Here is a 9643-nt window from a genome sequence, read left to right as displayed (position 1 = left end):
TGGATGTTTCTATGGTGTATTTCATCATTTTTGGGTCATAAAACAAAATTCGCAAGACTCAAAATATTCACATGCCATCGGACTATTTATATCGAATTTCTTATAATTTTTCATTAGAATTTAGACCATTTTTACATAGAAAATCGCTTTGTGAAGGCATACAAACAGAAAAACAAACTTAAAAATATTGTTTTTTAAGTCAAAAAATAATACTAAATTTCTATTGGACGCAGGAGGTTGTAAAATAGTATTGATGATTTGTATAAAAACAGTGAATTCATTCCCAGTGAATAATTTATTCGTCAACAGTTATTTAACAGGTGTACATTTTGTTGACTCTTTCGATGTCGTTCCTGGTCATTCTCTGCTTGTTGTAAGGATCAGACAATTTCTGTCCATTTCTGGCCACCATGGTGTCCTGACCGTTCATGGAGAAGGACTTGTTTCCGTAGATCATGATAGAGTTGTAATCGAAAGAGTTGTACAAGACGTTTTGGTGTGGGGCGAGCTTGTTAAAGTTGAATCGCATGTCTGTAAAAAAGTAGACATTGAATTAAATAAAGGTTATTTCGTTTTTTTTTGATAATGAAAGGAGATTCTTATATAATAAATTAATATTTCATTGAATCATATATTGTCTATTCGTGTCCAATGCTTTTTTGCCATCTTTTTGACAGTAGCATGAATCCAACCTCGTAAAACTTTTATTTTTTGCCAAGAAACGGGTCCAAATGATTTTCGACATTAATCCTTCCACTCGGCAACGACGCTATATATATATATATATATATATATATATATATATATATATATATATATATATATATATATATATATATATATATATATATATATATATATATATATGCGTCATTCTCACAAAAACAGTCATTTTCATGTCCCCAGTATATTTTATGTTTGTTTTACAACTTATGAAAAAAAAATTTCAGGGAAAGTGTCTTTCAGAATGCAGGCTAACAAAAGAATAGAAGTAAAATTATCAATTTTTATTTTTTATTTATTTTAGGTAATTAAAATGTACCAATATGTCATTCCCTCACTTGTCCCCACTGTTGATTTAAAAAAAGAAAAAATTGTTTCTGAAATAAAAAATAAAAAAATTACGAATTCGTGCTTTTTATTTCAGAATATTGAAATATAGAATTCAGAAAATCAATTTTAAATTTAATTTCTGATAAAAATATTGCCACAGCACTATTTTAAATTTTGTCCCTAGTGTTTCGCATCATTCCCTCACAACAACGTTCTTATCACCTGCAATCTTCTTAGAATAAAAATATTTTAATAAAAACTTAGCAGTTAACAACTGACATCATAGAACGAAATTGCGGTATGTTTCCATCTTCAACTTAAAGAAGCTTTGCTGTGGAATAAATTTGAATGAATCAAACCAGGTAAATTTTTTTACATTTGTCATTCCCTCATGTCGTTTTATAAAGCAAAATAAAATACAACTTCATCGAGAAAGAGGATAATTATCTGTTGCTTTCTTGTATGAATATAATTGCATGTGATTGATTTCAGAAATCAATTAGGCCTAACTGTTATTTTTAAATTTTATTAAATTCGTCATTCCCTTACTATCATTCCCTCACTAATGTATAAAATGAGGGAATGATGCTAAAGTGAGGGAATGATTCAAAATTATATTATTAATTTTTTTCTCTTTTGGTTCTTGGGTTTTTCTTTTTTTAATAAAAATAGGTTATATAATTAAATTAATTGGTTTTTAGTGAAGCACTATGCTTGCAAGTAGGAACGAATTTTAAAATTTTAGCAAAGACTCACAGAGAAAAGAAGTTATTTCATAGACTTTTAAGTGGAAAAATTTTGAAAAAGTACAGATCATTGTGCTTTTCAAAGTGATTTCTGAAATATAGAAAACATAAAGAATCGGCAAAATCAAAATTAAATAAAAATAACATAACTTATGAATCTTCAGAAAGCTTTGTTGCTTTTTTTGAATCTGAGGATGCATCCAGATTGTGCTCAGGTAAAAAGGAATGCGTCACAAGAAAAAAGATAAAGAGGCAAAAGAGAGTGCTTCTTGTTACACTAAGAAATCTACATATAAAATATTTATGTGAAAACCCAAATCGTCGAATCAGTTATCCTACTTTTTGTCGAATGCGTCCATTTTGGGTAAAACAACCAACAATTAACGATAGAGATACATGTAAGTGTATAGTACATGATGGAAATGATTATCTCAAAGCTTTATGAGATTAATATTACTGAATATAAATTATCAAAATGTTTAATAAAAGCAATAACTTGTGATTCCAGCTGTGAAAATTGTTTGTTCAGAAAATGTCCTAATTGTAAAGATAAAATGCTAATTTATAAAGAGTTTAATGATAAGGAAGTAATCAAGTACAAAAAGTGGGTATGAGAAAAAAATAAATATATTGCTAAAAATCAAGAAAAGATTTCTAATAAACCAATTAACATAGAATATAAAGTTAGTACATCCAATTTAATTAAAGAGCTAGAGGGCAACTGAACAAAATATATGGTCCATATTGCAAATATAGCTCATCAGTATAAAACTATGAATGAACTGAAAAAACAATTATCAACAGATTCAATAGTAATACACATTGATTTTAGCGAAAATTATAATTGCAATCATAGTGAAGAGATTCAGTCAGTGCATTTTGGAAGTGGTAGGCAACAGGAGCTTATTACGAAAAAGAAGGTGATAATGTAGTTTCCAACTCTTTTGCTACAATAAGTCCCTCACTTCGACATGATGCAACAGCAATATGGGCACATCTCAAACCAATTTCTAAGTGGATTTTGAGTACAAATGAAGTGAAACATGTTCATGTGCTGAATGATGGGCCATCAGCCCAATATAGAAACAGAAAAATGTTTCATCTGATATCCCAACATATAAAACAGCTTACTCCTGGTATTCTAAACTTTACTTGGAACTATAATGAAACCGGACATGGAAGAGGAGATCCCGACGGAATTGGAGCTGTTATGAAAAGAACAGCAGATCGGAAAGTGGCAGAAGGAAAAGATGTGCATAATTACAAAACACTTGTTTCTGTATTAAAATAAAATTGCTTAGTAACTTTATTTGAAGTTACAAATGAAGACATATAAAATGTGATAAATTAATTGAGGGAGAAATCAAACCACTCACTGGTACTATGAAAGTTCATCAAGTTGCATACAGTTCAAGGAATAACATATTAAATTTTTGCTCTCTTTCGTGTTTGGCATGTGATGCATCAATTTTGTGTGAACATTATAATTTGGGAACTGCATATGAGTATGAGTCTAAAATCTTTGTTCCATTATGCTCTAGCAAAAACCAAAATACAGAGGAATACAAAACGGGAGATTGGGTGCTAGTTGAGTATGAAAACATTTTATACCCCGGAGAAAAAAGATCTTACATTAAAAAAATTTAACAATTGATGTAATGGTTCCCACAAATGTAGAAAAATACAAATGGCCCTATCCAAAAGACATACACAGCTACACAAAAACAGACATCACCCATTCCATATGACAATCGTGCCAGCCAATTTTATTTCCCAAACTTGTAAAAACTATTAAATATATAAAACTAAACTATAGTAAATATTAGATATACTTAGTATGTTATCATTTTCAAATTTGAGGTAGCTGTAACTTAGAGAAAAACATGTATTAAAATAAAATATAATTCCCTCACAATTAGTGTCATTCCCTCACTTTTTAAATAGTGAAATTAATTAATTTATTTAAATATTAAGTATAATTTAAAGGATATATATTTTCTTTATAATGCCATTACATATTTCTATTAATATAAAAAGTTTCAGAATTTTTATCAAAGAATGCATGGTCGAAAACAACACGCAAAACCGCTAGCGGGCGTCAAAGTTTCTGTTCTTATATGAGGCAAAAACACACAAAGAACGATTAAATTAAGTTATAAAAGCAAATTTAATGGCATGTGATTACAATAAGTGTTCAAAACGGTGGCCGGCAGCTGCTATGCACGCAGTACAACGGCGAAGAAAAAATAGGCGAATATTCTGAAACACACCAGGCATATCACGAACTTTCCCTGCAGCAGCCGAAAGCTTGGCGACAAGTAACGCAGCGCAGTAACTCGGAACAGGAATGGAGCATTCACGTTTGCATGAAACAACTTTCCAAATGCCCCAGCACCTTTGCTTTATATATATATATATATATATATATATATATATATATATATATATATATATATATATATATATATATATATATATATATATATATATATATATATATATATATATATATATATATATATATATATATATATTAAAAGTTATGCTGGTGGTTATAACAGTTCACATCTCCATTCCAAAAGGGAGGGGGTGTGGACAAGATTCCGGATGGTACCGGCAGATGTTTATTGGAGCACGTTATTCAGCAAGAGACATGCGAAAACCATCAGTCTAGCATTAAATACTACAGAGATTGGTGTAATTAGGTTCCAGTCTTACATACCTTTGTAACTCTACACATTATGGAAAATCATTTAATGCTTCCTAATACGGAAGTGAAAGAGGGACAAGATTCTAAAAATAACTCCCCCTTTGAAATACAAATCTAATTATTATTCACTGGTATGTTTTCAGCCTTGAATTCCCAAAATAGAATATCTCTACGCTTACTCTTTAACAAAGACATTTTATGAAACCGAAAGAGTTTTAATTCTTTTATTAATACAAAAGTATTTATACTTTTTGTATTATATATATATATATATATATATATATATATATATATATATATGCTTCTTTTTAATTATTTACAGTGAACTGCTAAGTGGATTGTAAAATAAGTTTTACACAGGTTATTTCAATAATCTAAAATTGGGTATACTATAGCCTACGTCACAGGTTGTGTTATTCCTATTAAATTTAACCCATGAACGGCATTTTCTGCGAGCCTAACTTCAAGCCACAAATAAACAAACGAAGTGTTTGATCGTTTAAATAGCTGCTCGCCAGATTTTATTGCATTATAAAGAAAAGTAATTGATATTCGATTTTTGATTAATAATTGATTTATGCGGATAGTGGCATTTATGTGGATAGTGGCATAGAATTTAGCATTGTGTCATGGTAAATGTTATTCCTACTAAGTGGAAGTAGTTGTGTTTTTTTTATATTATACCCAATTATGAAAATTTTATGATGATGGATGACATCACGATGAATAGAAAAATATCAAAATAATTTGTTTAAAAAATATCATCAAGCATTTTAGTGTTCAAAAATTCTGTGCAGAACAGCAATGTGTTCTCTTTGCTATAATTAGTTAGTAATCTGAAGTAAGCGAAGATAGCTCCTTCGAGATACTAATATTTTATTAAACATATTTACATTTATATACAAGTTGGTTTAAATTATAAGAAGCAGCATCACAGCAGGTGATGAGAGAAATACTGACAGGCTGTCATGTGCGTGCTGGTATTTATACAATTCTAAGAATATGACGTCAGAACTCTTATTTCAGTTCACTTCAAAAATAAGTAAAAACACAATTGATTAAAGACAAACAGATAACAATATGAAATAAACTTGATTTTACGATGAGCGGCGAACCCATCACCACAAATCCTTTTCTCAATGATTGCTAAATCAATAATTGTTCATAACATATAATGAACTCAGAGTATTGGTTTTAATGGAAAACAAACGAAATTACTAATTTTTATGTGTACTCGATTTTTAAAATAAATTTTTTTTACCATTCTCCATAAAGTCCTAACGGCTCCGGGCTGTAGCGCACACGTTGGGAAAGATCTAAATAATTTTACTGAGATCAAACACCATTTTTTTTTAAAATCTATGCAATGTAACTTTTAACAAACCGTCGGAGTTGTGTAAATATTTGTGACTCCAACTCCACAGACCTAAACTGAAAGTTTTAATGAAGTTTAAAAATGAATTTGCGTTTGAAAATGAGGAATTAGTACTGATATTACCTTCTTGTTGCTGAGGGCTCAGTTGAATAACATCAGCCAAAGCAACGGCCAACAAGGGGGCAGGCAGAATAATGTAAAAGGGGGTGCAACCCTCTAACAAACTATCCCCCCACAAAAAAAAATTACAGATATTCTGTTATTACATTTTGTTTTGTTATTACATATACTTTCATCTGTTAATTTTTTTCACGATACATTTCTCAGGCAATCAAAATTGGCCTAACTCTTCCAGCTGCTACATGCACTATTGAACGCACTTTAAGTACAATGCGACGCATCAAAACATGGAATCGGTCTACAATGTCTCACCAGAAATTAAGTAGTTTGTGCATCCTCAATGCGCATAAGAAAAGAATCAAAGATGACTCAGAATTCATTGAAAAAGTTATAAACAGATTTGGACAGCAAACAAGACGATTACAATTCTTGTTTGATTAAGCAATTTTTTAACTGTTATGTATCAATAATTACTTAATTATTTGTTTTTGAATAAAAATATTTTTAATAAAAAAATTTCATAACAAAATTGTTTTTCTGTATCTCTTTAATTGTTTAAAAAAAGCCAGGGGGTGCAAGCGCACCTCCTTGCACCCCCCTGCCGGCGCCCTTGTTGGCCAACAATCCAGCAAGAAACAGTCCAGTCTTCATAATTATCGAAGGGAATGAAACGGAAACGACGATAAACTTGCATGGTTTACGCGTCCTCCTTATAAATGCATTCCTTATCAAAATCATTGTTGAAATGCCGTGAGAGAAAAACTGCTTGATTAAAAGACTTCACGATCGAATGATCAAAACAGGATATAAAAATAAACTTTTAGAAATTTTAATCAAACTGAACAACATTTTGTAACATTAAATAATCTTTTAATACACATTTAATCTGTGCTGATAGATTTTTCCATGAATTTCTGTTATCCAAGGTCTACTATGCTTCAGGATATTTTTCCTTCTCTGTTTTACACCTCTCCTTAATTGTTAAATAATTTGATATAATGAATCAACATTTTACATTTAAAATTTTACTGAATTTATACGCCTTTTTTTTTTTAAATGTACGCGAAACACGAAATGAAACGTCAACATTATGTTTTAGATAAATAACAAATGTTTATGACGCCGGAAAAACGAAAAAAATCTTAATATTTTTACAATACACTGCCATCCTTTTGCTAAATTTATCCGATTTTTTAATTATGTAAAAACAATATTGTGTCGTAAATATATTACAGATCAATTTTCGCCATCATTAGCTAATTGGAAAAAATCCGACTTTTTGCAGAACATCCTTTTTCTGAATTATTCGACTTTTTTTTTAACACTCCTAAAACGTCTAAATTGTGTTACAGAAAAGTTTATAAATATCAACGTTTAAGGTTAGTTAAAAAAAACCTGCTTCAGACAAACTGTAATCATTTCAGTGCATTTATGAGACTTCTTTTTTTGTTGCTGACGTATGCCATTTAGGCAGAGGGGGGGTGCGATTGTTCTTGTTTTCCAGTGGCACCATCTATGGCCAAGAATTCGACTTCTGCCACACCCATACGTGACACACGTTTATAGGGCGGACCCATTCATACATCCATTCATTCTTCCACCGATTGTAATTTTGACCTGAATCAGAGAACGATCAATCTGCGATTCAGTATGCCCAGAGGTATTGATTTGTTATGAAAACATGGAGGACTTTGAGACTCGGCAGATTTAACGTGCATCAGTCACCATTTGCTAGCTTGGAGTATCCGGCCGGCAGGGATCGAACCCATGACCTACCAGCTATCCCGGCAAACTTCCCTTTTTTTCCTGAACAGTTGACCCGATTTCGTTGAACAGCTGACCCGATTTTCGGGTATGCTTTTACTTTCGAACCCGGTTCACGTCATTGGAGCGCTCTGTCCCCTGAGCCACCATGTCTCTATCCGTTTCTCTATTATCGGTATAAAAAAAGTGTTGCATTGAGATAATTTAAGTAAGTAACGTGGTTATTCGGCAGGTAACGCTGTCCACCCTTTATTTATTAATCGATCGCGTTGTAATTTGCTATTTTAAGTTTATGTTCTGATATTAAGTGAGTTTCTGTGATCATACATTTATCAGCATAAATTTCAAAATTAAATTTATTTTAAAAATTCCTCTATGTTATCACTAATAAAAAAAATCTAAAAAAAAAAAAATGTTTTTTTGATCACTTATCATGAATTATTTTTTATAAGAAGTGTGTTTTGAACAGTATAAATAAAAAAAGATTCGAAAGTTCGGCCTTATTTTTAATTTTGTTATTTCTTTTAGCAAAAATCCAAAATTATGATTTGTTGTTTATTATCTGATAATAGAAATAAATTCGATTTTTTATTTATTTATTTTTGTGTTATCTTTAAATTTCAATTGATTCTTACCTTATAAGGCGCTTTTATAATTTCTTCTCTTATTCCTTTTTCCTTTTGTGAGTTGGGAATGCATCAGTATTTCTAGATAAGAAGCTTTCTATCAGAACTTTGATTGGTTTTCAGGAATAGAGATACTTTTGTGAGAGGATTTTACGAAATTAAAAAAGGAAAGAAAATTTTTCATGACGGTATTTTCTCAACAGATTGAAATTTCATATCATTCGAAATAAAAGATTTTTTCACAGCAATTTTATGGTTGATTACGTAGCATTGCACTTTTTGAACAATCGTTTTATTGAAAGACTTAGAAAAGTATTTGAGATTTTTTTTTCTCGAAACTTTTCATTTTTTTCCCCCTTAACTTTCTGGTCATAACTTTTGTTTTAGTAGTTGGAAGGTATGGCCAGAGGAACACGATCAAAGTTCTATTTGTCATTTATGTTCTTCATTTAAGTTAAATTACAAAAATTTTCCTTAAGTTCCTTGATTTCAAAAGACCTGAAAGGTTCACAGAGTGGGAGAGTCAAAATAATAATTTGTTCCCATAAATAAATATTTTTGTTTTTCATAATTTCTATATGTACGAGTCTTTATTCGATTAAGTTACATAAATCTGGGTATTAGTATACTTCCAAAAATAATTATTTTATCTCCAGAAATATAGCTTTTTGACGTTAAATATATTTTTTAGGAGTTAAAGGTTATTATTTATCATTATTATTTATTTTATAATTCGAATAAAAATTAAAGCAATTTCACTCACGAAGTTTCTTAAGAGAAAAAAAGAAATCTTGAAGGACGGGGTTTTGTCCGACGAACCCCTACAAAATAAAAGATGATCATCACTTTAAAGTAATATTCCAAGTCTGTATGTAATTCACGAACAGTCAGTAAAAAAAAAGAGTTCTACAGATTGACCACAATAATTTTATTGAACAAGGACAAGTTCACCTTTTGACTAGTTTCGTTACATGCAGTAGGAAACCTCGAGATAGTCATACCGTTAACCTTACGGTATGCAGACTCTAACTTGTGAGTTATCAACTTATTTTGTTCGGAATATATCGTTATCCTTTTTTATTTTATATTATAACCGTCTTTGAACAGCAAACCCAATTTTCGGGTCTACTCATGTTCATCTGCGTATCCTTGCCATTTTGAACCCAATACAGAACTCCTGGATCAAGTATTGGAATAAATTTGCCTTCGTGGAAGACTTTTTGATGACATATGTGTACATGGAGAAGGA

At 30.6% G+C, this 9643-nt stretch overlaps 1 protein-coding gene across 1 annotated transcript; it reads right to left on the bottom strand.

The window, feature by feature from the left end:
- Positions 1-298: 298 nt before the first annotated feature.
- On the bottom strand, positions 299-9393 carry LOC147810628 (uncharacterized). Its single transcript, XM_087160445.1, has 3 exons — positions 9346-9393; positions 6008-6140; positions 299-531 (listed from the first exon to the last, which is right to left on the bottom strand). Exons 1-3 carry the CDS (start codon positions 9391-9393, stop codon positions 314-316), a joined length of 399 nt encoding a protein of 132 aa, XP_087016571.1. The 3' UTR covers positions 299-313.
- Between the last annotated feature and the right edge of the window lie 250 nt (positions 9394-9643).

Source organism: Parasteatoda tepidariorum, chromosome 4 (genome assembly GCF_982258835.1).
Source record: "Parasteatoda tepidariorum strain Cologne lab strain chromosome 4, Ptep-v5.0, whole genome shotgun sequence".
NCBI classification, from domain to species: domain Eukaryota; kingdom Metazoa; phylum Arthropoda; class Arachnida; order Araneae; family Theridiidae; genus Parasteatoda; species Parasteatoda tepidariorum.
The sequence above is the reverse complement of the archived record's forward strand: the minus strand, read 5'-3'. Positions and strand labels throughout refer to the sequence as shown.